Source organism: Anopheles coustani, chromosome X (assembly GCF_943734705.1).
Source record: "Anopheles coustani chromosome X, idAnoCousDA_361_x.2, whole genome shotgun sequence".
NCBI classification, from domain to species: Eukaryota; Metazoa; Arthropoda; class Insecta; order Diptera; family Culicidae; genus Anopheles; species Anopheles coustani.
In genome coordinates this window covers 12,438,052-12,464,411 of record NC_071290.1, presented here as the reverse complement: position 1 = coordinate 12,464,411, position 26,360 = coordinate 12,438,052, and the positions used below count along the sequence as shown (strand labels likewise).

At 47.8% G+C, this 26,360-nt stretch overlaps 1 protein-coding gene across 1 annotated transcript in view; it reads left to right on the top strand.

Moving 5' to 3' along the window:
• The first annotated feature begins 882 nt into the window (after nucleotides 1-882).
• Nucleotides 883-26,360, top strand: part of LOC131269232 (pituitary homeobox homolog Ptx1) — a 39,497-nt gene continuing 14,019 nt past the window's right edge. The window contains exons 1-3 of the mRNA XM_058271575.1: nucleotides 883-1,381; nucleotides 22,681-22,815; nucleotides 23,648-23,931. Of these exons, the coding sequence (XP_058127558.1) occupies nucleotides 883-1,381; nucleotides 22,681-22,815; nucleotides 23,648-23,931 (918 nt within the window). The remainder of the gene's footprint in view (nucleotides 1,382-22,680; nucleotides 22,816-23,647; nucleotides 23,932-26,360) is intronic.

The following is a 26,360-nucleotide window of genomic DNA, read 5'->3' as shown; positions in this document are numbered from 1 at the left end:
ATTTCTATTCAATGGCGGTGGGAGAAAGTTGGCGTCCTGCAAGGGTTTTCGGTCCGTGTCATACGTCGCCCGTTATCAGCGTTACGCTCGGTACACCGGCGGTCGCGCAAAGCCGCCCACTAAGCACCACCCAAACTGACAGGTAGTAAACGTGTCATCGCGATTGTTTTGACAGCTGCGCGATCACTATAGAGACGCAATTCGGTCGCAAAGCGGGGCTTTTCTTGTATTTCTTGTTCTTTTTTATAGCACCTTTTTTATGCCCAGTGAGATGTGTGCCATAAAGCGTTATTTGCAGCACGGTATGTGCAGTGTTTACCGTCTCGCACTTTCAGCACCTGTCAAACGGACGGCAAACGGGCACGAGGTCGATATTATTTCTGGGCCCTGGGTGACATGTGGTGGGAAACCATAACGCGGCTGAGCCGGTGGGGGGCATCCGGCGACGCGGTGCATTGGTAAACAGAGCGTGTTCAGAGGGTCCACCGTAATTTTGGGGAAAGTACTATAAACAAACCGGTGGCTAATGGAATTGTTTATCATGCGCGATCGATTTTTATACAAAACTCACTTTCTCTCTCCCTCTCTCTCTCTCGACTGGTTGCAGAAAACAGATCGACAGCAAACGGATACCAGTGCCGCTTTGGTCGCGCATCCGTCGTGGTCCTTCACGCAGCGCCCAGCGCGCCGTCAGCTCACGTCCATCAACCGCCGTCGGTCGACGGCCAGTTACCGACGCCCCGCCGGCACACGGGTGGCGTCCAGCATCTTTGGGATCCCCGGTAGCAAAAATCCGTCAAGACGATTTATCTCCGGCCGTACAAGGACATCTTCCCGGGCGGTGGCCATAACCAGTTATCCTCGTTATATCCACAGTCCGTGATGGAACGCACCGGCGGTGGAGGAGGCGGGGGTGGCGGTGGTGGTGGCGGCGGCGGGAGTGGTGGAGGGACGCCCGGTGGTGGAGGGCCGACCCCGGGCTCGATGGACACTATGAGCGACTCCACCGGCCTGTGCCTGCAGGACCTGGTCGGTGGCAGTAACGGTGGTAACGCGAGCGGCGTGGGCGTCAACGGTGGAGGTGGCGGCGGAGGCGGCGGTGGTACCAATGGTTCCGCGGCGGACCACCTGCACGGCAGCAGCCACCATGGTGGCCACACGCATCACGGCCTGCACGACGGCTTGGCCGGGGGAGGCGGTGGCGGCGTCAGCGTTTCATCTGCCATCACGAGCCTAATGTCGCCGGGGGGCATCAACAGCGCCGGCCTCGGTCATCTGCACCACGGTGCGCCGGACCTCTCCGGGCACCACCACCATCACCATCACCACCACCAGCACCACCACACGTCGGCCCTGCACGAGCCACTGGAGAAGCTGAAGCGTAAGTAACACCCAGCTACACCACCAGTAGCCATATTTAATTTCCAGAACTTAAGCTCAAGTCGAGTCTCCCACAGTCTATTACGGTGAATACAGTGAAATTCTAGGATACTCTTAACTCTCAACTCGATTCAAATTTGACCTGTGTAAGACTTTCCGCATATAGGGGTTTTTGTAGGCAGCCTTTAGAATGCCAACTCCAGAAATAGGAATTCCAATCCAGCCATTGAAAGAAGCCGTCTCAAAACTGAACTCAATACCATCGTCGTAGTAATTTCATATGAATATACTCAATCTCTTGGAGACTCGATTCGATGTTGATATTTGCGCATATAGTGAACTCCTAAGAGCTCTCGAATCCCAACCGGATTCTATGTTGACCACTCATACTTTTCTGGAGTTTTGGAAGGTAGCATCTGGAGTTTTAATCATAGAAATAGGAATTCCAATCAAACCAGTGGTAGACGCCACCTTGAGATGGGTCCCAAAGACGTCTCTTCAGTCTATTACTGTTAATATGCTGAATTTTAAGAAGGGTTTCGAGCCTCAACACGATTGATTGTTGACGTTCGGAAGCTTCTCCACTCGCTGGCGTTCGGAGAGCAACCTCTGGAATTCTTTCTCAGCCACTGAAAGATACCGTTCCTCGATTGAACTCAATGACATCTCCACAATATGTTCCTGTGAATATAGTGAATATGATTTCGAGGCTTTCGAACCTCAACTCGATTTAATGTTGACCTCTGAAAGGCTGTCCAATCTCTGGTGTTTTGTAAGCCAACCTGCGGAGATTCCGCGACAGCCATTAAAAGACACCCTCTTCAGATAGAGCAAGAGTATTGACCACCTTAGTCACTTCATCATCTCTTGCCTATCCGTTCCGAGGCTACCCAACCCTCTGCCTCACCCAACCCCTCACCTTAGGCTCGAGTGAGACGACGAGATAAAAACGCAAATTGACAAGCGCGATGACAAGTGCTCCTATTGTTCGCCTCATCCGGCGTGAACCGCCACACTTGCGCCACTCTACCTATCTTACACTGCCCCCGTTACACTTTCTTCCCTCCTTTCGTTCGTGCTCCTCCACTTCTCCGTCGTGACGTGAACGGCAAGTCAAGTTGGGCTGTAAGAGACCGCACCTCGCGAGGGAGAAAAAAAAGGAAGGCGCAGCCATGCAACGATTACAATACGAGCACGAATGCTGACAACGACACGAGAATGGTGTTGATGATTGTGATGATGATGTAATCGTTATTATGCTATCACACAATTAAACAAATTAGTCCTAAAAAAGCATAATAGCATCCAATTAGTTCCCCTCACAGCACCCCTGGGCGCCTGCCTTCGAGCGACACCAGAGCCGGTTGTCTTCGTGTTTCGAGCGATAGGGATCGGCTGTTCCCCTTTCCCGATACGCTAGCCCTAGGTTCGTGGCTATCGGAACATTGTGTTGTTCGCCTCTTTCGCCCCGGAGTCGGGCATCTCTCGAACCGGAATTTGCGCAAGGGTGCGATCACTTCACCCTGTGCTAATGCCAAGCGAAAGCATCTGTAGAGGAATAAATAAGCATCGCGTGGTGGCGAACGCGGGGTATTGAACGGGGTTCTAAAATATGTCCTCATCCCGATCGGCGCTTCGGCGGAAAACAAATGTCATTATTCTTTCGTCCGCGCAATCGACCGGCTGGAAATCGGCGCTCGAGGGCGGCAACGCGAGAAAGAAATTGGTTTGTTTACGATAATCTTCCCTAAAAAAAGGCAGCTACAGCAGCCTTCAAATGAACGATGCAAACGAGAAGCTACACCCAGCCAGCCAAAATGAACGCAATTCACCCGCATACACCCATAAAACGAAGTATCTATAAGAATTGCTATAGCAGTTGCACTAGCCTTTGCTATACACATCCGGTGTTCATGAAAATTCATCGGGAATTCATTCCAGCAAAACATGAACCCCGCTTCCCCTTGGTGGCCCTAACTCTTCTCTCGCACTAACGCCACCGCATGGTCTTCGTGCTAGCTATCTGCATGCTCCTCGCTGTGTCTGCGCTCCTGGTAGTTCCTTTTCGTTTGGGTCTTCAGATGTTCGTGGCTGGAGTCGAACACTAACCGGCGGCCATCGGTGAATACTGAAAGTATGATACACGATACACGCGTGGCCAAAGCCCGCGCCTGGATTGCCTGGATTGTAATCGACTTTTTATCTACACGAGTGCTCACGCCCAAAACGTTTAAAAGTCGACTTTACTATCACCGGAGTTGTTGGACAAGAGTTGGTGCGTGATGGATGCGCTAGTGCCCCATCAGTTTCAAATAATGGTTAAAACAATTATGGTCGGTTTTGAAATTCTTAATTTATTGTAACATATTTTTGACGGGGCCCGAGTATACTAGGGCTAGCTTGACTTAACGTTATAACGGCAAGACAAACATGTTCGCCATGTCAATCAACTTAATTTTGTTCATAACGCATTGCCTAACATTTCTACTTGATGTCATACAGCGAGTTATACCAAATATGCTAGCAATTATCAAATATCGAATTTCAGTGCAACAAATGCCAGCCAGCTACAGCGGGGACTCTTGCAAAGCATGAACCGGATTTAGCCACTCCGCACCATGAACACTTGTCTGGACAAAATTATAAAACTCAATTTCTTATTCGCGTTTGACAAAAAATGTTTGTTTGTTATACAGAAAGAAATATACAAATATGCCTTTTCAGTTGGGCACAAATGTGTCACTACAAAATGTTCAACTTTGATTCAAATGTGGAACATTTTACATCAATTGTTATTCGCGGCATATTGCATTCTGTCCGTCATGATGCCCAAAGTACGGGTCGGCGCATGCGTGGGACGGCGTGGGTTCATGAACGTCTGTCGGCGCATGCGCCGAATTAACCATTCCGCACCATGAACACTTGTCTGGACAAAATTATAAAACTCAATTTCTTATTCGCGTTTGACAAAAAATGTTAGCTTTTTAAGCAGAAAGACACATACAAATATGCCTTTTCAGTTGGGCACAAATGTGTCACTACAAAATGTTCAACATTGATTCAAATGTGGAACATTTTACATCAATTGTTATTCGCGGCATATTGCATTCTGTCCGTCATGGTGCCCAAAGTTCGGGTCGGCGCATGCGTGGGCCGGTGTGGATTCATGAACGTCGGTCGGCGCATGAACGATTGGATTTACGCAGTGAACGTCCGGTCTTACAGATACTTCTTTTTATGGGTGTGTGCGTTGTTCACTGCAGTGAACGCGCGAGCGGTCTTATCGATTATTCTGTTTAAAGATGTGTGCGGGTTGTGCGCTCCCGCGTCTGCCAGAAAATGTTCACCGCAACGAATTCACCGCTGTGAGCCCGTGTACAGATACCCAATACATCCAAAGATCGAGCGATTTTGATGAATTTGAGGGTAAATCATGAATTTTTCTATTCATTTGGCTGGCTGGGACAGCCGGCAGTGACCAGTTTTCCCGATTTTCCTTTCAAGGAATAAGAGTGGGTTCCATGTTTCGGAAAAGTTGTTCGCAAAGGCACCAGACTTTCCCGTAATTTCCGGGGGTTAAACTCCCTTGCCACCATTTAAATCTACTTTCGTGATAGTTTCGCTGGTTTATATCTGTAATCAAGACTTCGTGTCATCGTTTTGGATCGTTTTACAACAGCACAAAACTGTCAAACATTTTTCGGCAAATGAACTAAGACAAAACTCACGAAATCAGCTAATCAAAGAGAGACGTTACAGTTGACAACGTATTTACTTAAAAGCCAACAAAATTGTGCGCACATCGGCCCCTCTTTTAATCATCATTTTGAGATTCATTTAGTCATTTTTCACCAGCGAGCGAGAAACAAATTGCCGCCTGACAAACGGGATGACAGATGCGCGATAAATGACACCTCCTTGCGGTGGCTGAATGTGAAATTGTGCGTTACCGTGCTGCGTTAGGCGTTACTCGCTTTCAATTATAATTTCGGCACACAACAAAAAAGTGCTTGGGCAGGCAGACCAAGACTTGCAGCCTTCGCGGTACCGAGGCTGCGGTACGGAATAATCCCCATTTAGTCACGAGGGTCCTCGTGAGTCCACGGGAAAGCTGGACAGTTAAAAAGGACAATATTTACCTGCGAGTCGGAGCAAGGTGCGTCACTATATTTTATTTGTCCCTCGCCACTCCGGCTTTTACGGTGGCCTTTTCGTTTGCCGTCCGCGGTTGTCGCTCTGTATTGTGTTGGTCGTTCCGTTTTGTTCTCGCGTTTCGGGTCGTTTTTGTTCTGCGTGATGCGCAAGCGTTACCGTTACTCAAGTGCCTCTGGCCCGGACCGGGAGGGTGCTCCGTGTACCGCACACGTATTAGTTCTAATCGCTTTAGAGTGTTTAAACGAGGGTGATCAATTAAGCGTGAAGAGTTTTCACACCGAAAAATGTGGCCATCCCTTCCGCCACTCACCGCCGTGCCGTCCGTTCCAAAGCGAAAAGGGAGCAACAACATTCCCGTTTATCAACATCATCATCATCATCTGTCGGTGTCGTCCTCGGCCCGATTGGCTGCTACTGGCGCTTGTTTGTGTGCGGATGGTTTTTCCCACTTTTCTATCTTTTCTCCTTCCTACTCCTCCTCTTCTTCTTTCTTTCTTCTGTTCCATTTGTCGCCTTTTGTAGCGCTTATCGAGGCGCGTCGAAGAAGAAACCGTATCACGATGACAAATTACCACCGCAGATTGAGCGTGACACTAGTGGCAAGGCCGGAGGAAAGGGTCGCAGCAGCTGGGCCATGCAAATTCGTTTTCCCATGGCCGAACCAACTTTCCAACCGTTCGCTCCCGACGTCCATCCGTCGACAAAGACAAACGCGGTGGCGTTGGAGTGGCCCCAACCGGAACACATACACCAGGGAGGGAAAACCAATTCTTCGTTCGCTATTTTTTTTTCCTTCCCCCCCCTCTTCCACGGTGCTTCCGGTGCTTTGCAAATATATATAATTGTGAGTCATCGGGAGACGGTGAGGGTGTTCTCCAGCACGAGGTGAAATGTTTAAACCACACCCGGCTCAAGAGCCCAAACAGCAAATGAAATATAAAAGACAGACGGTTCCGCTCGCTTAGCCCCACCCGAGTGCTCCATCATTTATCTAACCCGCCATGGCTGGTTCCAAGAGAAACCCCCAAAATGGAGTCCGCCCTTGGCCCTTTTTTTTCCTCCGATTTTCGATTATTGTGGCTCATCCTCGCGTAGGCAATTTTTATCTTGCGTGAAACCGTACAAACTGCACAAAAATAAAAATACATTTGCGATGGACTGGTAATAGTGAAGGTTGCGTGAAAAGTAAGAGCTGTTTCGAATTTGTGATACCTGATGATGTCGATTCGATAACCATTTTTATTCTCTTACCATCCTGTCAGAATGAAACCGGAAAAAATGTGATGTACATATTTTGAATGGATTGCGAGAAATTATGGTTTAATAATATTAATATCTAATCTTCCAACAAAACTGAAATACTATTGCTTTGCTTTGGTATATTATTTGCCCTATTTTATCCTTTACGAAGCTTAGCTTATTTGTTATTTGGTTATGTACAAGTTGTTTTAACATAAAATTTCATCAAAACTGATTTTACTAAGCCAATGTACTAAAACAAAATGTTAAGTTAATAGTTAATAAGGCTCTCACCATCAACGGATTACCAACAATCCTACCTGATGCAGATAGAACCCTCATGTACTCAAGTAAGACAACCGCTTAGAAAACATTAAAATAATAAACAATCTTGTATAAAGCAGGAGTTTGCTTAAGCTCCCTAAAGAAGTACAACTCGTCCAAAGGCGCAGGTAAAAGACAGCAGCTTTCTTTCGTCTTCATTTCAGTTGACTGAAAGTTTCCAATTCATACACGCCCCATAACAAATTAACGTCAACTGTCAACCGGCAATCTTTGATAACAAATTGTGCAGAATTGTAAATAAGCTAAATTATTTTATCACGATAATTGACAATTAAATTCATTTCGCATCCCGAATCATGCGAGTGAAATTAAATCGCGTGAAGCAACGTCGTTTTTTAGTTTAAAAAGCATTTTAAGTTGTTTTATACTGCTGACTACTTTCAAAGCTGTCAGATGAGCAAGTTGTCAAACAAATGTCATTGCTGTGAAATCAATTTCTAGCTTGGCTACGTTAAGCAAAATTTTAGTAGCTCTACTAAAATGGCTCGCGTTTAGATACGCTAAGTTGAGTTCCCGGTAAGGGAAATGAGCGTTTGACAGTTGCTGTCAAATGAAATTTGCAATCGTTTAAAAGTCCTTAAAAAATATATTTAAAAAAAAAACCAAAAACTCGGGAATTGGGAAAAAGAAAAATGCTTTGGTGACGCAATCACTGGCCGGTGAAAAACTCCATTACTTGGAGGCGTAAATATGACTGGAAAACACATTCAAAATCTCAAATTACGCACCTTCGCTTCCGCTTTCGAACGTGCTCCATTGTTCGGTTTGCCTTCCGGACGGAATACCCCGAACATGCATCAAAAATCGACATCGACATCGACATGGCTCGACATCGCGTTTCTCATAACGTTCCACCCGCGCCCGGGTCGGGGGAAAACACCATCCGCAGCGTGGATTAACCGATTTCCGTGGCCCGTTTTCCGCTGCAGTTTCGGGCTTTCGGGCACGAACGTGCACCGGATGTGCCGGCTCCGGTTAGTGTGCAACAGCAGCAACACAACTCAGGGACAACCGAAAAAAAAGGAAAACCATTATGTCGAACTCGCTCGAAGCGTATTTTTCCAACCGTCGGATTAGTAGTAAAATAGTGATCGGTTTTTTAGGCGGCTCGTTCCACTTCGCTGCGTGCTCCGGCACGTCAGACTGAAGCGACAGCGTTCCACCAAACGCGGCCCAAAACGGTGCCTACCTTTTCGGTAGGGAAAGAAAATCCTCGGGCTTAGCGTTTCCCGAGCAGCAGCGACATTAAAACCGGCGCCGTGGTGGAAAACAACCGCCCGCCCGAAAAAGGCAGGCAATGGTTAATCTCTCGCCCGGCGCGTTTTGGTGGAAAAACCACACACGGTCTGCCGAGAGACGTGAAAATGAATGAAGTCAACCGTGAGCTAAATGAAGACAAAAAAAAACGGAAGAAATGGAAAAGAAAACCCTCCCCAGCTCGCGGGAAGAAAGTTTCCTTCCCAGCTCGCGCAGGCACGCACGACTTGCGGCGCGGACCGCACGGTTGTGGAAACATAATTTACGGGTTTTCCTCCCCCCCACGCCCACCCACTCCAAACCCCGCTTCCTGTGCTCGGCTCAAAATTGAAAAATTAATCTATACCGTAAAAATTAACGGACGTATTCGGCATACCGCGCAGCCCCGGGAATGTAGGGCCAGCCGGGCGGGCCTTGCTCTACCTCTGCTGCGGGGGAGGGGAAAACCGGCGTGCAGGTCGAGGGGAAAAAAACGCGGTACCAATTGGATGACAACAAAAAATACCCTCTAACCACACGTGCGCAATAAAAACAAAACATTAGCGGGGCCGAAACGGAGTCACGAACTCCGGCGCAGTCGTTTAGTGGCGAACAAACAAAACCCGGAGGCTAACCTAACCTCAACGTGCCGACCTCTGGACTAATCGCTGCCGCGACCCGACGCACGTTCCCGGCAGGAAACACAGGACTAGCAAATCGGAATCAATTCCAATACGGACGGTTTTGCCTCAGCGTCTCAGCTGCCGCGGTCATAACTCTTCGCCACGTCAGCTCCAGGTTATGTCGAAGGAGGAGAAAGAGGCCAATGCTAAAAAGCGGGTACCGCCCGGCAACCGTTTACCCCTCGGTGTAATGATCCGTCGCGGTTTCGAATTACCATTCGAGATTCCACTCTGTCTATGATGTCAGACGGTAACGTGAGACACTCGAGCCGGTGCTGGCCGTGGACGGTTCAATGGTTATCGTCGAAACAACACCACGGATTTGGTCATCCTCTTGTGCATCGTTTGATTTTGTCCGTAATTCGTTGTTTACCGGATAGATCTGGAACATCTCAACGTTGAGAAGGGGTCGAGAACAACCCTTTCCAATCGTTTCCGTCCTGGATCAATGCCAAATGTCATCTCACTAACTTCTCGATCGACATCGCATCGCAAGCGTTGCAATTATTCGAACGTCATCCGCGAACTCCGCAAAACAGATGTACCAGAATGATAAAAATGACCATTCTGAGCGCTGGTAAGGGGTACTTACGTACACGTTTCATTTGTTGCATCCGCGAAACAAGATACCCAGTGCTACCGGCGGCAAACAACCGTCGGGTCGTGCTTTTGTTTTGTCAACAAACCTTTTTTGGGGGGCGCAAGCAACAGGAGACTAGGACTATCGGAAACCTATGTAAACGAGCAGTATAGGGAGGGGTCTGAGGTAAAACAGACGGAAGAACTAGGAAGGGTGGACCACACACGGTCGCGGATATGCGAGTTTGAGATGGTTTTTATTTTTGCATGTTCCGTACACCCATTAAGGCTTTGCGCCTTACCTTCCGGACTTTGCGGGAAGACGCAAAGCTCTGTTCGGCAGGAATGGGGGGGGCCAGAGGGCAATACACATCACACACTGAGCCACTGGTGCGACTGTGATGTTTTTGTTCGGTGTGCACACACTCTTTTTTCTTTCGTTTCACCCCGTCGTTTATGACAAAATCCGCACCGCGTGCGTGAAGATGACGTTAGGCAAACTGTTGACTCGGGATTGTGCCGAGCGGCACAAATTTTAGAGCCAGAGTAATAGACCGCCAGACCCGTTAGCAACAAATTGGTACCATTTACAATTTCGGGACATTGGTTTTTATGCGCACTCCAGTGCGAAAGGTGGCGACCGTTTGCGAAGCTGATGGCGAACTAGGTGCTGGTGCTAGAGGGCGGCCAGCTTGTACAACGCACCGCCGAACGCTTGGATGATGCCCCGTTTGTTGTCAGCGGGACTCCAGGGCACCCCATCGAGGTACGAGATGCCATTCCGGACCCAGCTTGGCGCCCACCGATGGGCTCTCGAACGTCGACTGTGCGTTCTGCGACGCTCGCTTGTTGCTGGGCTTTACCGACTACGATGATGATATCTTGTTTTGTGTTTACTCTAGCCTTTTTTTTATGTCTTCCACCGAACACCGACAGGCTGCAGCAGAAAACGGAAGGACATACCGGGACGGTGGACGCGACGGTCGTTTTGGGTGATTTTATTTTCCATCTGCGTGTCGCAGGACGAGGACGCGTCCTGTTGGAATGTTGTACAAATCGGATTGGGGTTCTCTGATGGCCTACGGGATGTTAAGAGACACCGGTGGTCGTCAAGACAATATTAAACACGGAATGCTTTAAGCGGATGCTTCATTGGAATGACAAGAACTTGCTCTTCAGAAGATGGAAATCAGTCCTAGTTTGTACAAGAATTTCAAAGAATACACCCTTGGAATGTTTCAATGATGTGATAACAGACATTAAAAGTAAAGAGGACATAACTTAAAACCCTGGTACTTCCTCTCTTTTATTAGGCTTACTAAGGTTTTCTACGTTCAAACCCGTTTGGTATCACCAAATGTCCAAAATGAGCGACTCCTGCGAGATTGCGTTACTTCCAATATTAAAACCGCAGGTAGTCAAAAGTTTTGAGGCACAAAGTTGGTGGATCCAAGCAAACAAGGCGAACCTTTTTCGTCATCGTCATCCAAAGCTTGAGCCATATTCAAACCATCTGAAGGTACTCTATTCGATAGGCCTTTTGTGAACTCCACAGAGGCGATTGAAGTCACACGACAATCCATTCCACGTGACGCCTGAAATCCGCGAGTCTGATAGATACCTCCCAGTAGAACCTCACGTGTGCTGTACCGAAGGTCCAATAAAGAGTGGCGTTGTGCACGGATCAAACACCTCGTTAGAGCGTACATCGCCAAACCCAATCTTGGATTTCAATTTCGATGTCAAGTGTCCCATTGCGTGTCTCATGTTCGGCTCCCAAAATTCCCATACGGGACGACGTCACCACACATGGGTGCGTTGCGCCGTCCAAGGTCCACGAACGAATGAACACATACGTACACAATTTATGGATGCCCTCGTAAGCCCTCGCTACGATCGGTTTGCACATCATCGTCATCATAGCCATCGGTCGCACGGTGTCATCCTTTATCTTCTCCTTTCCAGCGTTCTCTGGTTGGGATTCGGTGGGAATGGGCAAGACAACAACAACAAAAAAAGAGCAACCGAAAAATACGAGACGAATCGAGGCAAAAACCAAAAACACACCCTGGCAGGAAATACGCATACTCACACACGAATGTAGGCCGTAAATCACTCCATAACGGCATCCCATCTATCGAATGGACTCTGGGACTCTTCAGGATCTTCTTTGGCAAAGGCTTCCTCGCCCGTTCTGCTGTGCATTTGCGTACGGCTCCCGCGCTTGTGTGTGAACCAGCGCTTCATAAATATGTTACAGTCATCCGCACCCGGGGTGTCCTGTTCCAAGGTTGAGCGAAAAGAAAGAACGACGACTCGACCGTGTCTTTCGCCTCTCGGAATCTCGTCCGCTTCTGGTGGCGTTTCGGTCGGGGTTTTCCTTACACCTTCGCTTGCGGTCCGAAAAGGGCAACATCGACAGGACATTAATACTGTCGATTCTCGATGATCAACGCCCCATCAACACCATCGCCGGGACTCCGAGACGAGCAACGCTAGGATCGCTCATCGCCTTCATTGCCGATATTATCCACTTCAACCGAACGCCAGAACTCGGACTTTTTCCCCTTGGTTCGTCCCCCCGAAAAGGGAAGATGTGGAATAAATGGAGCTTTGGATGATGTTTAAATTGAGATTTATGAAGACACATATCGCACAACCCTCTCCAAAGGATATAAGGCAGGAACTCCTGGCCGCAAAGGATAACCTTTACGATCTTGTAAATAATGTGGCACCGTTCTCCGGGATGGACGCCAGGACTCAGGGAACGGACGGTAATCTTGTCATTCTGTGCGCCCCGTACACGACGATCCGCCTTCCGGAAGTTTCGGACACCTTCCCCACCCGTGGGCCAAGCCGGGAGGGAAAATTAAAGGAAATTGAAGGACCCCGAAACGGACGAGAACGCACGCTTCAGTGCCTGCGACGCCTTCCTGTCTCGCATGCTCGTTCCGTCCGGTTTTGGGCTGTTTGTTGTTGTTTTTCGTCGTCGGGAAGAAGGAAACCCTCGGCTCGGGGTCGCATTTCCGCTCACCGGGCGACACTTGCCGTTACTTTTTCCTTCCTTCATTCATGTCGTATCGCGTTGTCGGTTTCCTTTTTGGGAAAAGGCGGCGAAAACTTCATGGGAGACTGCACAAAAGTTTTCCCGCCGTCCAGCGCCTCCGTGTAAATAAACACTGCAGGTTTTTCCACCGGGAACGCTTTTGGGGAGGGGTGCGGGAACCGTCTCGGCTTTCTTTTCGTTCAATAAATTATACCTCCTAAACGTGAGCGGAATGTTGCAATGCGAAACCAGTTTCCACTTCTTCTGCTTTTTTTCCGGCGGAAATAACATCACAAACTCAGCTTCAACTCCCGTTACCGACGCTGTTTCTCAAGGATTCTATCGCAAACGCAAATAAACACAAGAAATAGATAACTTACTGACCGCAGGTCGTTGAACACCAGCATTCATTTTGATCGGAAAACGCATTCACCATCTTTTGTACACTTTCTTAATTTTAGAAAATTAATTTCTATAAAAAACTGTAACTGGACATGACAGTAGTTTTTGTTGTTTGTTCTTCATTATTCCCAAGGCACTCTGTTTCTTTTCTCTTTTTTCGTGAACTTTTTTACGTTTCCTTGTGCTCTGTTGATTCATTTCTGTATTATTCTTCTCATCTTTAACAGAAGTGGTGTGTTAAAAGACTACTACAGAACATGTTGCTGTTATATACACATCTAATAAACTTGCGTGTATAACAACGCCTATTCTTTTAAAGAGTGAATTGTTCACAAGTGAAGTTTGAAGTATCAGTGCCAATGTAACTCCACAATTGGATGTTAACCTTGTCCTCTTCACTTTTTCGTTGATTTGTAAAATAGAGTTAAATAACAATCACCCAGTTTTACGTAGTTTACTCAGTGTTTACTTACATTTCGTACGGACCGCGAGGCGGTTTATACGGTAAGCAAAAAGCATGAATTTTGAGTTTGGGATTTTGATTATGAAAATTGATATAAATTATGCCACAAGTGAAAGTTTTAAAATAAAATCCTTCAATTGTGTTCGCAAAAATAACAGTGTCCACCTGAAACAAGAATAAGAATAATTACTTAAACAACTAAAACCACGCCAGTAAAACCTTGTTATAGTGAAATAATGCAAGTAAATAATGAATTTTAAGTGTTGTAACAAGAAGGGTGCGTGTTTAGTCCGTCGTTAGACGCTGTTTTTGTATCATAAAACCTATTAGTTTAAAGTATAACAAAAGTATCTTACGTTGAAGAAGTACAAAAGTCAACAGAAATAAGTCTCCAAACTAATAGTTCAAAGTAAACAATTCGACTTGTTTCAGATTGTTTTTACGTTACTTCTCACTTCAGAAATACAATACTCCATCTGGCTCGCGATTTCAGGCTCTTTTTCATCATCTAGCATCTAGGACTAGTGTGCCGACCCCTGGACTAGAATGATAATAAATGTTATTGAACATTAGAAAATTATTGATAATTTCGCAAGCGAAAAGGCTCGTAAAGAGTGTTTTCATAGAGTAATTTCCGTTTAATCTAAATTGAAATGTTTTATCAGCGAAATAAACATTTTATTGGTGAATAAGTTCAGTTAGTTTTTGAGGTCATAGCTGCTTAGACCCCTCATAATCCACCTCTGGTAACAGTTTGTTTTACTGATTCTAAGATCTATGTTTAGATTTTTACACCATTACACGCTTTTTCACAAGAACTTTAATAGATTTATGACACCCTTAATAACACTTTCACCTTAAATGATTCAGTTTGGCGAATACAATGTTTCATGTCGTAACCATCGAAAATCAATAACAGTTGTATTTGTTTACGTTAAGAACTAACGCTGAGGAGGAGTAAATCCAGCAGCTTTATCGTGACACAGCATCTGTAAAAACTGTTCCAAGTGTACATTAAACACCTGTTGTTAAATGAAGTAGTTGCTAGGAAGACTGTTCCACTGATAGAAGCACATTCCATCTGCGCATACCGTTCCCTGCCGCGTGTGTGTCCCTCTCTCTCTCCGGAACCGGGTGATTTGTTGTGCTCGGTATCCTCCGCCCGGCCCTCAAGTGGTTTGTTTTTTTCCCGTGACCATCTCCCTGAAGCACATAGGCTACTTTGTGCACACCCTGTGCTTCCAGAGTAGACGCTCTTTATTTTTATATCAAACTGGGATGCTCCACTCGAGGAGCAGGCTCCATTTAAGGTGCAGAGCCCCAAACGGAGGTGAATAGACGTCCAAAACCACCCAAAACGGGTTTCCCGCTAGCTTCCGAACGGGGTGAAATGGTCTTCTGGATAGCGATTATGATTGTTATTAGGCTCTGCGGTCGGACGGCCGCAGCCGGAGTCAAACAAACACCAGCCCTCCGCACCCTCCTCACCAGCTCCAGGCTTCCGAGGGGTCTGGCCCGAAAAAGGGGCCTCGTCCTGTTTGGGATAAATTCATTTGACCAGAAAATTGGTCCCATATGGCTTATTGTTTTTCCGAAGGGATCCGGCGCTGTTGGCGGAGCGGAAGGGGAAAAATGGTATAATCATTATCTGCTCATCCCAGCTTCCCCCATTCGCTCGTTTATACCCAGCCTCTGCCACTGTACGTGTTTTTGTGTTTTTGTTTTCCCTTTTTTTTCTCTTCCGCTTCATCTTTTGCCTGTAGCGGGAAAACACCGGGAAATCTGTTCACAACCAGGGCTAAAACAACGAAACCCAATGGCAGGCGTTCCCTAACCCTCCCCGGGAGGGTCGCCGAAAAACGCACACACACACAAACAACAACCCTAGCAGGAAGACGATGATGAGGATAACCTCAGATTCATTTTGCTATAAAATTATCATTTTCCATCCACCCCGGGTCCGGCGGTGCCTCCGTTCACTCACTCCCCTGCCAGCACACACACACACACACACACACACACCACCGAATTGAAGCAACCTGCCCGAGGTCTTTCGTTGCCTTTTTCCAGCAACAAAAAAAAAAGCGCAACTGTGCAAGTCAATAAATGTTGGCTTTTCCCAGCTTGAACACGCGCGCATTAGACATGACCGTCTTTCCCCGTCCGTTTTCCGCACTGTGTGTGTGTGTGTTTTTCCCCCTTTTCGCGGATCCGATCCCGAGCCGGGGACCGACTTCCCCGCCCCGCCAACCGCCCGTGGTGAGTGATTGATCGTTTTGGCCCCGCCGAAGCGTCCGGGAAAAGGCCCGTCTTTCGGGGTGCCGAAATCAAAACCAGATAATTTAGGATGCATTACGCACATGTTTCAATCTCGACCCGAGCTTCCGAAGAAGTACGGCGGGCGGGAGGGGGAAGCACGGCCGATTCCGAAACACCTCATTTGACTCTTCGCGGCCGTCTCCTGTTTTCCGACGGCACGGAAGATTGAAACAGATGAGGCAGATTAGTTTTTCCAACCCCAAGGGTTCGCCGTCCGTCGGCGTCTCCTTTAATTCGTCTCCGGAGCCGGGTGTGGAGTTTTATTGCTCGGTGGCACCAATTTGTTTTTGCGGGTGCATATTTATCAGCTATCAGCGGACATGGAACCACCGGATTTTCCCGGGCCGGGACGGAAAAACCCGCCACGAAGGCGACTGCATCCGGACAATCGGAACAGATGGATTTTTGGTTGCGATGAGCACGAAAGAAATGGATGTTTTTCCAACCAACCTACTGCCTGGGCAATGGAAATGAAAATGCTAATGAAAACCTTCTCTTTTTAATGGCAAACAAAAAAATTAACATAATTATGTCTCTACCATGAAACACTGGGTTGGTGTTGCTTATTAGAAATAGGGAGAAAATGAACCAACTGGGAATGTTTCGTAAGAAATTACTTGTTCTTCATCGCCATCTCTTTGACGATTACTTGGATGGAACCTCTAGTAATGGAAATCCAACATGAAATCGACCATATTTTACAGTTTAAAGAGCGTTTAGTGAGCATGTTTTAGTGAAGCTGTTTATTTAAGTAAAAGAAAAACTTGAAAACCCAATCTCGTTTCTCTAAAGGCTTCGTTTACGGATTAATTCCATAAAGTGAATGATGTAAAAAGCTGATTTTGTTCGAAACAACTAACAGCAAACCAATATACTGAAAAGTAGGAGAAGAGAAAACAAATTATCCCAACATTATTTTGAAGCCTTCTACTGTTTACCAACGTTTCTGATACAGTTGTACAATATGTTGTTGTACAATATTTTAACATTTTATCAATAACCAACAACAAATTAAGATGGTTTTATTGAGTTGATAAAACAAAAACAATTTTATTTCGTAAATGTTTTCGGTAAACGCAATTTCTTGCTTTTAAACTCTTATTTTTAGCGAAACCGATCAATTGTAGTGTCTTATTACAGTTGAACCGATTTAATTTAACACATTGACTGTCAAACGATACTAGCAAACTTTTGTAGTACAATCTTTTTTGATCAGATTTGTTCATTACCTTTATTGAAACGATGATTATCAATGCTCAAACAAAGATTTAGCTTCCTAAAGAATTTGTTTTTAGTTTTACTATAGTTTTGTTGTTGCATTTTTTAATTATTTATGGGACAAACACTTTACAGAATTAATGACAGAAGCCTATCAAAAACCATACCCATGGCTGTCAACGTGTTAAGTGACCAATCTAGCTCCGAAATTACCTACTGTCACCTGTTACGATTGATTTTTGTAAACAAAGTAGCTAAATAGTAGTAAATAACTAAACGATAGCAACTATTAAGCAACTCGGTTGACAGTTTCTTTCGAGTAAAGTGAATTAAGGCGATTGATCAAGTGGAAAACAAACATGGAAAACGTTGTGGGCAGGATGGAAACTCAATTTGTGTTACTTAAACAGTTGAGTTAGATACTTTGGGGTGGATGAATCAATCCCGCCTCACTTCCAGGTGACCGAGGTGAAACAAATAGAAACGTTGTTGCCACAAAATCCGTCATGCCCACGACTCGGTGCGGATGTTGATAGCATTGCACTTTTCTCTCCCTCCCTTCCCACTCCCACACCCGCCGCCGCACTTAGCTAAAATGGCACCGGTCAGGGCCGGCCAGGAATAAAACACCGCCATGGATTGAGGTTAGGTTGGGTAGGGCGCGCAACTAGATAGCGGTGTCAACAGGCAAACTGCCCGCAACTAATGCAATTATCTGCATCGAAACAACCCTCTCCCCTGCCCCCCATCCTGTCACTCTAGTTTGCTCTAGCTATCTGGTACGTGTCCCGGTACGTGAAGAGGTGCCATAAATTTTGTGACAAGCCGCACGTCCGCCAAGACCAAACCGCGCGCTGTTTAGGAATAGTGCATAGTGCGACGGCAACTATATTTTCCAACCCACCCCCCTCCCGGTATGCCAGTGATACGGTATCACGCCACGTGATAGGTACGAGTGCAAAAACAAAACAAAAAAAAAAAGGCAAGGACGGCGAACCTGACGGTGCCATAAAATTGGGCCATGGGCCCGCCATAGAAAGATGCCGACGAGGCCTTAAACACACCGGCTGATTGCTGTTTGACGAGCAGACTGCATCGTAAACCTGCGCCTGCACGGGTGACGGTTGACTGTCACCCCGTTTTGGAGTGCAATTGGCACAGGAGAAAGTAATGCACACATCGATGCAGTCGAGTTGCTAAGGTAGTCTTGTCCCTTGGAGACAGCACGCCGAACCGACGCGCGGTTCTGATACGGCCGTGGGCTCCGGGGGAGGCCGGGATTTGTTGCACTATTTTTATGCCCCCTCCCCCCTCCCCTCCCGCACCCCACCGTCTCGCCGTCCTCCACCGGAGCCAAGGAGGTCCGACACCGGGACCGGGTGGAGCTATTTTTAAGAGCACCCAGAAGAATACAGGAACGCCCGGAACGCATTCCCCCGGTTCAACAAATCCCTCCAAATTGACTTATATCACATCCCGTGTCTTCGCATTCGCTCTTTATTTCCTTTATCGGGCAAGGAGCGGGGAGGAGGAAGGCCCGTGCGGGGTTTGTGCAAAGGGAAAAATCAGCTGAAAAAAAAAACCCGCTGTCCGACTTTACGACTGTTGTGCTCGTAAAAGCGAAAAAGTAAGACTCATAGACTTACCGGCCCTCCGCCGAAAAGGAACCCGGCCCGGATTATGGCCAAACTTATGTGTGTGTGTGTGTGTGTGTGTGTCTATGTGCATGTTTGGGGATGCTATTTTTAACGCCCCTCCCCCCCCTCTACTCTCCACTTAGCCTCAGCCCTGTGCAGTTTTCCAACCGATGGCCTCAGGAAACCGGCGGCGGGACCCTGGTTAATCCTGGTTAATCCTACTTTTCCTTACTGCAGCCGTTAGGTGCGTTGTTTCGATTGTCAGGGCGATTCGAACAGATATATCTTTCCCCGCCCGTGCGTGGATGTTCTTCAAAGAAGAAAAGAACTCATCCCGTTGAGAAAGCGAACGAAACAAGTCACCGGAGCAGTCCCCGGAAGAGGCGTCCCCGAGATTTTCGGGATGAGGACATGTTCCCGCGGACACGCACGGGATATGCACAAATCCTCGGGAAGTTATATCGCCCGGAACATAAATTTGTTGCCCTCCGCCGTGGGCATATCGTTACGCCGATGTGGCGTTTCCTCCGCCCGTCGAAAAGTCAAAGCCAGCTCCAGCCAAAACCGGAGGAGGCAGAGCCTGCGTGCGATATGTAGCGTCGCGTACATCAAAACGGAAAACTTTGCCTCGGCGAAGGCACAGAATAACGAAGAATAGCGAATAAGAGGTGTGGAAAAAGTGGCTCGGTTGGTCCAGGACAAATGGGAAGAAGCGGAAGGGGCGTCCGCCGAACACACTCGGCAGCAGAACGTCAGCCGAAGCGCAAGAATGAATGATAATGGTGGAATAAACTACGCAGCCCAAACTATAAATCGTTCCTAATTGGTGTAATTATTAGTGTCGTGACTTTTGGCCAGGGTTCGCTGGCAAACCGGGGGCAAAGTCCCCCGTCCGCTGCCGGGAGCGCCGAGACCTGGACGCACAACCACCGTGCACTAGGTCAAGGAAGGACAGGCCGATGCAAGCCGCACGGCAAGCAAGTTCCTGGCCGCTGACAAATGCAGCAAAACAGTAGCAGCAACAGCCAGCCCGACAGCCGAAGCGATAAATCTGCCAAAACGATGTTTTCTCTCAGCCGGTGGACAGTGCCGGTTGGCGCGGGCAGTACGGTTCAATTTATTTCCTGCCAATGTCGCGCGGGTCGGCGTGCCGTGTCGTGCCCTGCAGCATGCGACAAAGGACACACACCGTCTATAGACACCGTGGAAGAAGAAGGTCCCAAAGTAAGAGGAAGGCCCACACACACCCGGGTCTATAGACGGTGGACCACAAGAACTTGGACGAGGAATGTCGCGGGTACCAAGCGAGGTGGAAACGTCGACTGACAGTTGGACAAATGGAACGAAAGAAAAAAACACGATAGTTCTAATAGGCGACACACATTCCACCACTTCCCGAGCGTGTCGTGAACAAGCATTCCGAACAAGTGTTAAATGACGGCTAATTTTTCCATCTCCGACCCAGGTTTTGACACCAGGTTTTGGTGGCAGGGAACCCGGGACGGGGTTGTGGGAAAACGCGATGCGTAAGATGCAAGCCGATGCGATTGTTACATGACATGACGAAACGAGCGACGATCCCACGGCACGGGGTCTCGTACAGCGACCGGGTTCGGGTTACCAGACATCGCTATCAGGTACGGGATTTCCGTAGTTCGCCTTGGACCCAGCCCTGTACCCTTCCCGCGGTGGTTCTCAAGTTTCAGAATTCTTCACCCAAGCGCTTCTGGAGTAAAAGTACTTGCCTGTCCCAGGCACGAACCACATGCTAAACAGGCCTAACTTTCTGAAAGGTCTCAAGTATCGGCCGCAGCAGACACCGAGGAGTCGAGGGGACTAATACTTCGCAGCGTCCCGGGATGACTTATGCATCACAGAACGGTTCCATCCGGTCGGGATCCTGCCGTCCACCTCGATCCGGTTTGATTTTCGCCGATGTCATTCGACTGTAAGGCGAGAACCCCATCCGCAATTAGACCTTTGACAACGGGATAAGTCATTTAATATTCCACCACCACGAGCCAACAGATGTCTTTCCAATTTGTGTCCACCAGGTCGAGCATATGATCAATATTGCCGCTCCGATGTATCAATCAGAAGACCGGGGGAAAACACACGATTTAATTGGATACGGATTACCAGGACGCTGCAAGAAATAGGCTACAGGCTCGATGGCGTCGATTATCGTCGAAAAAGACGTTCGGTGATGAAGATCATAAACATTGACTGGATAGGTCCGGACCTGGCAGACGTTGTGCAGCATCTGGGTGATGAGCATGATATTCGGGAAGATTCGCGCGATACCCCTTTCGGTGACCGGGGTAGCCGACCCTCACTTGAACTTTAACAATGGGTTTCCGAGGCTGACTGACAACGAGGACTAGGCAAAGGGTTAACAAAAACAACGGTCCGGGAAAAAAATCGATACACGGACAGGTTGCGGGCCCACTTCACCCATTCGTTCGGTGGTTTTGCGATGCCAGAGACTGTACCGATCCGTGTCACCGAACCTTGTCCCTGCTAGGTGTGAACAAACAGGGCGAGTTCTCTCGGCCCAACAACGGCTGGCAACGCTCGGGACCGTAATTTATGTGCCCGAAAACCCCATAAAACTATCAATAAATTATATCGATATTTTAACACCCCTTGTTCCCCGCTACAAGCACCCCGCGTCCCGTTCCCCGAGGTTCCCGCGTCAGCTCTCCGGTGATGCGTTCAATATTGCCTGCAATGGGTAATCACACATACACACGTACACGCACAACTGCAGTCGAGTGCAGCCGGTTTTCGGTGGCTGGCATTTTCCAGCGCGCACGCGGTCCGGAAAACGGTTTGACAGCGTTGTGTTTGACACAAAAAAAAAGAAGGAAACATTGAGTTGAGGAAAAACACGCTCACGCCGCATACAAAAAAGAAAACCGAGTTCGTCCTCCCTGGGATCAGTAGCTCGACCGACCAACTGCACAGTTTGGGAATGTGGGCGAGAATGTGGCCCTGTCCCCCGCTTCAGGCACTGCGGTTTTCCCGGTGTTTTGTCTACGGTGTGATGTGTCACTCACGATTTTTTCCACCCAAATTGCGCGCTGTTCATCACAAAACGGTTTGGTGACGTTTGGCGCGCCTGGACGCGATTAAACCCCAAACAGCAACAACCGCACGATGACAGTTGACACCTTGGTCGAACGTTGGTTATCGTGTCGGTTCGTTGGTTATTGTTCATAAATGGATTTCCAACACAGATTCTCTGAGAAGAGTTAGTCTAGCTAGCACACTAAAGTCCTCTTAGTTCCAGGTGTATAACGACAACAACTAAATGACAAATTTGTGGTCTGGACTACAAACGAATCGCGTAAATATAACAACAATTGACTTGACATCGACAGTTGTTCCTAGTAAAGGATTGTCTATTCTGCCCAACCCTCTTATGCAAAGAGAATGCAGGAGTTAAAGAGGATACTTCAACGACGAATGCTACCATCTGCTCTGGGATTATGCGGGAAAAAGTCATACAGCGCTGGCTTAGTGGTTGTTTAGCAACAGATTAATCTAATTGGCAAAGAAACGCCGCTCCTCTCGGCGTTGCATATCGCGCCTCCGCTAATACTGGGAAGTGGTAGCCATAAACCATTTTGTTTATGGTTCACGCCACGCACTGGTGGGTCTCACCTCGGATAGGTGACCGAGACGGGCAGCCATTAATCGGCAGTACACGCCCGGATGTAGACACGGGCTCGTAGAACAAGGCTCTTTTCTCTTACCTCTTAGCTCAAGTGCTGTCCGATTATGGTCGGTAACGATCTCAGTCTCGTGCACCGAGGATGTAGTCGGATAGGTAATGGATTACTTCTCGCTGAGTTCGCTCGCTCTCTCCCTCTTACATTATCAACGCGGTGTGGGAATTTTGCGTAGAAATACTGCCTATGTTATACTGATTTCTTTCCTTTTTTTCCCCTTGAATTTCTTGAATTTCCTTTGCAGTTTGGGCTGAAACGGGCGACTTCCGGGAGAACAGCCACAGTGCAATGGCGTCCGTCAGCAGTATGGAACACACGCAGATGGGCTTCCAGACTTCGGCGCCTCGCAACCGCAGCTCCCGGGATAGAAAGAACGACGGTAAGTTATGCAGACTTGACCCTGATCTATATGCCTCGGCGATGCACACGGCGCGAGTTCGCCAGGAGCCACCTTGCATCTCACCCCAAAGCCAGAGTCACCGTTCGTGTTCATTTCCCTGCGACCCTGCTCTAACCCTAATCGCACACCTCAGGGAAGCCTCGAACCTGATGACGTGAAGGTTTTGCATCGTGGAGCAAATTATGCTCGACCGAGCTCGGATTAGATTAGCAAAAGAAAACCCCCTTTCGGATAGGTAGACTGGCGGCTTGCGTGCCGTGAAGGTTATCTGCTATCTCGGGCGAAGGCGCACCGGCGCTTCGTTTGATGTGCCACCGGTTTCTAGCTCACATTGTTCTTCTTTCCCTTTTTGTGTGTGCCTCGCTGTTAGTTTATCAAACTCATCAGTGGGCCGAAAGTTATCTATTTTGGTGTTTGTTTTGTTTGTTTTTTGCACGTGATGCCTACGGTGACGCAAACGCTGATGACAGCTGAGCAGGCGAATCGGCAAACATCAATCCGGCGGGTTTTTGTTTGGGGTCCGTGCGCAACTTAGGAGTTCTGTGTCTGGCTTCCTTCGTCAGTGGCTACGATTAGTAGCTAGTCTAGTTTCGCAGCATTTTGCCGGAAACGAAAACAGGTCACATACATGCAATGGTTGTGCTTTAGCATAAACGGCCCGTTCCGGTCGAAGGCTCTCTGGGAGAATAGGCTAGAACCTAGGCAAAGTTATCGAATTCTCTCGGGCATAGGACTTGGGGATTGGGTCCGTTTTTTGATGAGGAAAGTTTTAATTGATTCGTCCAAATGTCTTCCGTCCTTCCGTGTCCAGTGTCCCGCAGCATCAACGAGGCCTCGGTGAAGACGGAGAACCTGAGCAGCGGCATGTCGCACGAGGACGGCAGCGGCACGACGCCGGGCACCACGATCCAGCAGGACGGCACCGACGGCACCAAGAACGACAAGAAGAACAAGCGGCAGCGGCGCCAGCGGACGCACTTCACCTCCCAGCAGCTGCACGAGCTCGAGCAGACGTTCAGCAGGAATCGCTACCCGGACATGTCCACGCGGGAAGAGATCGCCATGTGGACGAACCTGACGGAGGCTCGCGTGCGGGTGAGTTGTCTTCCGAAATATATCCCCCGGTGTCAAAAATCCCCTCCCCCCTTTCCTATCACATACTGCCACAAACCAGCCCTACCTGTCAAAGTCATTCCCGTAACTGTCAAACCGGGGAAAAGTGACACACGGAAGCATATGCTTACCTCGGCAAAGGCTCGACTGCAGACTGCTCCCGAAGGGACAGATTGTGTATGTGTGTGTGTGTGCTTTTCCCTCGCCTTTCTCAGGCAGGGGTGGTCCACAGAGAAAAATTTATTTATTTTCCATTCCTTCCACCCATCCACCACTGCCCTGTTTCTCCCCCAGCAGGCAGTCGCTTCGAGGCCGAAAAACCCGGGGGTAATATGATAAACGTTTTGTGTAATGGTTTTATTATTATTACCATTATGAATCCGGTGCACAACCGCAGCCCCCGCGTCCCCGCTCAGCCTCCTCCTTGGTCCCTTTCGACCTGAGAAAAACGACGACCGACCGAAAAAGGGTGAGCTAAGGGAAGGAAGCAATGTGCAAGAGATGCAGTCAAACGGAGGTCCCGGTGTGTTTGCGATCAATAAAAGGGGAATAGTTCCATTATGCACCTCCGGGTAGGGTGACAGCACGCACAACCGGTACGTGTAAACACAGACTTTTGCAACGTCAGAATATTGCGAAATTTTACCAACTCGAAACAACAACTTTGAAGGTTTTCTGTTGTTTTGGTAATTCGTTTTTGCCAACGAAGGATTGTTTTTGTTCTGGTGGTGTCTATTACATTGAAAGCACACCAAATCCAATCGTTTTCACTTTCGGGCGTTCATTTTGGAACACCTTCCCGTACACTTACGCTACCGGATGATTTTATTTTGCTAGTTTTCCCGCTCGGCGCTCGGCGAAAGAAAAAAAAAACCCCCTGCCGGGGCATCTCTCGCATCGCTCAACATTGTTTGCGCCCCTTTCTTTTTGCCATGCACAGTGTGCCGCCTATTTCCCCCTTCGCCGAATGTTTCCCACCCCGGGGGAAAAAGGGGTTTTTCCAACACTTTTTAATGGTGATAAAATTGTAATTTTATGCGACACTTTGCGCTTTACCGATGGTTTATTTGCGCCCACCCCATGCCCTGGGGGGGGGAGGTGCCCTTTTACTTGCTTCCCTTTTCGGCACCACCGGAAGGGGTGGCGGGGAAGCTTCCCTCCTCCTGTTTTCCCGTTTCCTGAGGCCGCAGTCTGGTAGGCTCGACGCTCGGTTGTCCGGTTTTGGTGCTTTAGAGAAGGGCAGGAGAAGTAAACTCTCGGCCTGTGAGCAAGAGGACAACATCGCTGAGGTTGAGCAAACCCGATGTCGAACGCTGTATGCAGATCAGCTCACTCCTCCGCCCCTCCCCTCCGTCATGAGTTTTTCGGCGAACGAAAAAGGGCAACGTAATTTAATCGAGAAACTTATGGTTTCTAATGATTTCGGATCCGTCGTCCGCTCGGCGGGTGGTGTATCCTGGCTCACCCTCCCCTCGGTTCTGTCCCGTCCCTCTCGGTTTCGACTTGTTTTCGGTTCGGTTTTTGCGAAACACTGCCACTATGCGATTACGCGATTCCATTCTTCGCACTTTGAGAGGGAGGTTTTTGTTTTATTTCACCTTATTTTCCCTCCAATCGCTACATTCGGTATTTTAATGAAGTTGCCAAGTTGTGTTTGTGAGTGTGTGTTTGTTGTTTTATCTTCTTTTTTAAAAGGAAAATCGATCGAATGGAAAATCGTATAGCTCCGTTGCGACAACTGCCCGCCATTGCTTTCACGAAAAGGAATATATTAAAATACCTAAGTTGTTCAAACACACAGTCAACCTTCGAAGAAAAAGTTTAAATCAAACAATTTACATCAAGAAGTCTTTCATTCATTTCCATAATTTTCTGTTACATCATTTTCTAATCGAGAAACAAAGGAACAAACATGCTATGCAGTCTAATGAAGCTTGGTTTTCGAACATTTTAGATTTAGCAACATTTATACCGGAAAATAGGGGAAAGTGTGGCAAGATGGCCCCGTGAGGCAAAATGTACCTGCCCTTTTTTGTTGAATTAAGTCATTTACCCAGAAATGAAGTTACATGATGCTCGTTGTTGATGAATTTGAAGGCTCTATAGTAATTTTTAACAACGAAACAGATAGTTTAAGCTATAACGAGTTTTCAAATGAAATATTGCAATCAAGAAGACATTCTTCAAGTACTTCATAATGTGTTACTTAACGAATGGTGAAATGAATTGGAGTGATAATTAACAGGAGGCAAGATACATCGAATTTTGTGGGGCAGAATATACTGCTTAAATGTTAAGCAAAACCCTTAATTTTTTTAAACTAATGCAGTTTGGCACTGTCTCAACTAAATTTACTCTAGGTGGTATGTATTGTGTATCTACAACGCAGAAATGATTAATTTTCGGTGTTT